The sequence below is a fragment of the Nematolebias whitei genome, chromosome 23 (assembly GCF_014905685.2).
Source record: "Nematolebias whitei isolate Nwh7 chromosome 23, NemWhi1, whole genome shotgun sequence".
NCBI lineage: Eukaryota > Metazoa > Chordata > Actinopteri > Cyprinodontiformes > Rivulidae > Nematolebias > Nematolebias whitei.
Genome location: NC_056520.1, coordinates 7,735,522 through 7,739,780, shown reverse-complemented (window position 1 = coordinate 7,739,780; position 4,259 = coordinate 7,735,522). Strand labels below are relative to the sequence as shown.

Sequence of the window (4,259 nt, the reverse complement as noted above, 5' to 3'; positions counted from 1 at the left end):
GTTCAGGTGGAGCGAGGCTTGGTCCTCAGTAATGAGGGCGTTGCTTCAGTCGGTCATGGTGAAGAAAGAGTTGAGTTGAAACAGTTCAGGTGGAGCGGGGCTTCGTCCTCAGTAATGAGGGCGTTGCTTCGGTCATGGTGAAGAAAGAGTTGAGTCGAAACAGTTCAGGTGGAGCGGGGCTTCGTCCACAGTAATGAGGGTGTTGCTTCAGTCGGTCGAGGTGAAGAAAGAGTTGAGTCGAAACAGTTCAGGTGGAGCGGGGCTTCGTCCTCAGTAATGAGTTTGTTGCTTCTGTCGGTCATGGTGAAGAAAGAGTTGAGTCGAAACAGTTCAGGTGGAGCAGGGCTTCGTCCTCAGTAATGAGGGTGTTGCTTCGGTCGGTCGAGGTGAAGAAAGAGTTGAGTCGAAACAGTTCAGGTGGAGCAGGGCTTCGTCCACAGTAATGAGGGCGTTGCTTCGGTCGGTCATGGTGAAGAAAGAGTTGAGTCGAAACAAAGCTCTGGTCTGTTAATGCTCTAACCCTCACCTGCGTTCACGAGGTTCTGGATCCAAGCGGCTGAAATGAGGTTCTTTCGTAGGCTCAGTATTAGAGATGGGGGTGGGGGTGCCATCAACCTGGGGGGAGCCCAGATTAAAGCTGCTGCTCCTCATCATAAGGAGTCAGCCGAGGAGGTTCATCAGGTTAGGATGCTTCCTGTCCCTTTAGAGGTTTTCCAGGCTCCTCCCTGAAGACACCCAGAAGTTGTCTGGTCCGGGAACATCTCAGGGTCTCTGGGGATGCTGCCACCGCCGTGTTTGAGTCCAGACCTCAGTCAGGAGGAATTTCTTCTCGTGCAGTGAAAATATTCTGTTTGGTCACGTGACGTTCTCTGTCCCTCTCTGCAGGCTCATCACACAGTCTGGAGGAAACTCAGACAGCGGGCCCAGAACCTGGTAAGAACAGAACCTGGATCTGTCGTCGCATCAGAGCTGAGTTTCTGGAGTGGGGGATGGGTGGGTGGGGGGGGGTCCAAACTGCTGCCCGTGTCTCGTTCATCCGGCTCCGACACGTCTCGTATCACAAAGCAGCCAGAGGTTTTACGCTCATTACGGCGCCAGGGGAGATGCATCGTGGGTCGTAATCTCCAGGAAACAGCAGGTCCCGTCCACCTCGTGAAGGACGAGCTGCTGTTCACTGAACGAAACATCAAACACGTAGACGCTGACGGGAGAGTCGGAGGGGGAAAAAAAAAGTTGTTAAATCTCCACGCGAGGCGTCGTTTGGATCCAACCTGCTCCGGCTGCGTAACGGAAAGAAGAAGAAGCTCCAAATATAAAGTAGGTTAAGAGGAGTCGTCAAGACGGAGTGCATCTCTGCAGCTTCGTTGCTCAATAAAAACAAGACGTTCATTAACAGACTCGTAACGTGGCAGCTGAGGACGTGGTGCGTCTGTGGCCTGCGTCTTACTCAGGTTTGTTCAGGGAGCTGAAGTATCTGAGAGTTGTAGAAACGTTTCAGCTCCTGGAGGTCACAGATGTGTGTCCTATCAACGCCCTAAACGGTGCAGTTTTCCGTTTAACGTGTTCCCCGACCGTCCTCGAGTTAAAACAACTAATTTAAGACCGATCGGGGGGAGAGCTGTAAACTCTGCCAGGACTGGAGGATCTTTGCAGGACGTGTATAGAAGCAGCTAACTGGAACCAAACCAGCTGTTCGACTTGAAATACCGTATTTTTTTAGCCAATAAGTCACAGTTTTTTGCGTAATTTGCATGCTCTGCGACTTATACACCGAAGCGACATATTTATGGATTATTTTCCATATTTATAAACCAAGATATGAAAGTTTTCATTCATTCTGACTAAAAATATTGAGCACTACCATTTTCAGCCACTAGATGACACTCGAGTAGTATGGCATGCCATTGTGTCATGTAATAGGTAAAAGTGGCAATTAATGACACAATCGGCTTGCCAGAATTTTCAGCCATTAGATGACACTCGAGTAGTATGGCATGCCGTTGTGTCATGTAACAGGTAAAAGTGGCTATTAATAACACAATCGGCTTGCCATAATTTTCAGCCATTAGATGACACTCGAGTAGTATGGCATGCCGTTGTGTCATGTAATGGGTAAAAGTGGCAATTAATGACACAATCGGCTTGCCATAATTTTCAGCCATTAGATGACACTCGAGTAGTATGGCATGCCGTTGTGTCATGTAATGGGTAAACGTGGCAATTAATGACACAAGCGGCTTGCCAGAATTTTCAGCCATTAGATGACACTCGAGTAGTATGGCATGCCGTTGTGTCATGTAACAGGTAAAAGTGGCTATTAATAACACAATCGGCTTGCCATAATTTTCAGCCATTAGATGACACTCGAGTAGTATGGCATGCCATTGTGTCATGTAATAGGTAAAAGTGGCTATTAATGACACAATTGGCTTGCCATAATTTTCAGCCATTAGATGACACTCGAGTAGGATGGCATGCCGTTGTGTCACGTAACGGGTAAAAGTGGCTATTAATGACACAATCGGCTTGCCATAATTTTCAGCCATTAGATGACACTCGAGTAGTATGGCATGCCGTTGTGTCATGTAATAGGTATAAGTGGCTATTAATGACACAATCGGCTTGCCATAGCCTGCCACCTTTGTCCAGCTCACCTGGAGCAACCATCAAATTAGCTTAATTTTGCTGCGCCGCCCCAGAGAAATGCAGTTAATTTGACCATTGAAGTGAATTTATTAAGTAAAAGTTCAACTGAGACACACCTTTACTATAATGTCAAGCAAACAAATAATTGTTTTTTTAAGTGTTAATCTTGTTAAATTCTTGTTAAAGTCCTCCCGTGCACGCTCCCGCGACCGCCATTTGATTTTTGGCACAACATTTCCAGGTTGTCAGCGCTGACACGTAACAAACGTAACACGTCAGTGGTGACTACAGCTGGGCGATATGGACCAAAATTAATATCGCAATATTTTTATAAGAATCGTGATATACGATATATATCTTGATATTATTTCTTTCCATAACGTAATAACAAAAATATATTTGAGTCAAAGTTTTGTCCCAGTTGTCACACAGGCACATAAATGCCTAAAAAATAAACTTATATTAAATATTTTATTCTTTAGACATCTATTTACATATATTAAATAATAATCCTCTTCAGCTGGGGCAGCTGTGGTTGAGAGGCTAGAGCAGTTGTCCTCCAATGGGAGAGTTGGGGGTTCGAATCCACCAGCAGTCACATGCTGAAGTGTTCCTGGGCAAGACACTGAACCCCTCATTGCCTCTGATGTGTGTCCCATCGGTGTATGAATGTGATAAAGCTCTGAATATTCTTTGTAGAGATCTAGTAGAGGGCATGAATGGGTAAATGAGGACAGATTGTGTAGTAAAGAGCTTTGAGTGTCTGAATAATATAGAAAGGCTCTATACTTGAAGCTGCAGCTCCGACAGACCTGACGCCTTCCTTGAAATAAACCACGGTTCAGAGCTCATTCAGCCGTGCTGTGCCTTTTAGAGGAACAGAGAGAGGAAGCGCAACGTTAATAAATCAACAGTTTATCATATCGCTAAAGACACGGTCCCGTCAACTGTGGAACAAGACAGCTAAAGCGTTAGCCGTCTTGTTAGCCGCTTTGTGTTTGTGTTCGAGGAGGTAGAAAGAGGGGGGCGAGTGGGAGAAAAGACGGCAGGATTTCCAACTATAAAACTCGTTTTATATCGAGATAGTCTCAAGTTATATCGCATAAAAAAAAATCATCTCGATATTTTAAAAATATCGAGATATTGCCCAGCCTTAACATAATAGATGTGACGTATACGGCGGAAAATACGGTACTCTCCTTCTGTCGGTCTTGTGAGCTCGATGACTTGAAAGGTAAAAAAAACGTATTGGCGTTCGTTTTTTTTTTTTTTTTTTTGCGAGGGGCTTCATCTAGGTGCGAGAAAGGGCGCTGTCGAATATTGTGTTGCCACGTCAAAATCCAAGATGGCCACCACCGTATATATGTGCAGATGCATTAAAACAAAATTTGAATATCGTGAAAAAAGAGATGGAGTGAGAGAGAGGGATAGAGGAGAGAGATGAAGTGAGATAGAGAGGGAGAGAGAGATGGAGTGAGGGAGAGAGATGAGTGAGAGAGGAGAGAGGATGGAGTGAGAGAGGAGAGATGATGGAGTGAGAGAGATAGATGGAGTGAGAGAGGAGAGATGATGGAGTGAGAGATGATGGAGTGAGAGAGATAGATGGAGTGAGA

At 45.4% G+C, this 4,259-nt stretch overlaps 1 protein-coding gene across 1 annotated transcript in view; it reads left to right on the top strand.

Moving 5' to 3' along the window:
* mrpl39 (mitochondrial ribosomal protein L39) overlaps window positions 1-4,259 on the top strand; it is a 14,680-nt gene that overhangs the window by 7,483 nt on the left and 2,938 nt on the right. Inside the window, exon 9 of the mRNA XM_037696449.1 lies at window positions 886-933. Coding sequence (XP_037552377.1) covers window positions 886-933 — 48 coding nt within the window. The remainder of the gene's footprint in view (window positions 1-885; window positions 934-4,259) is intronic.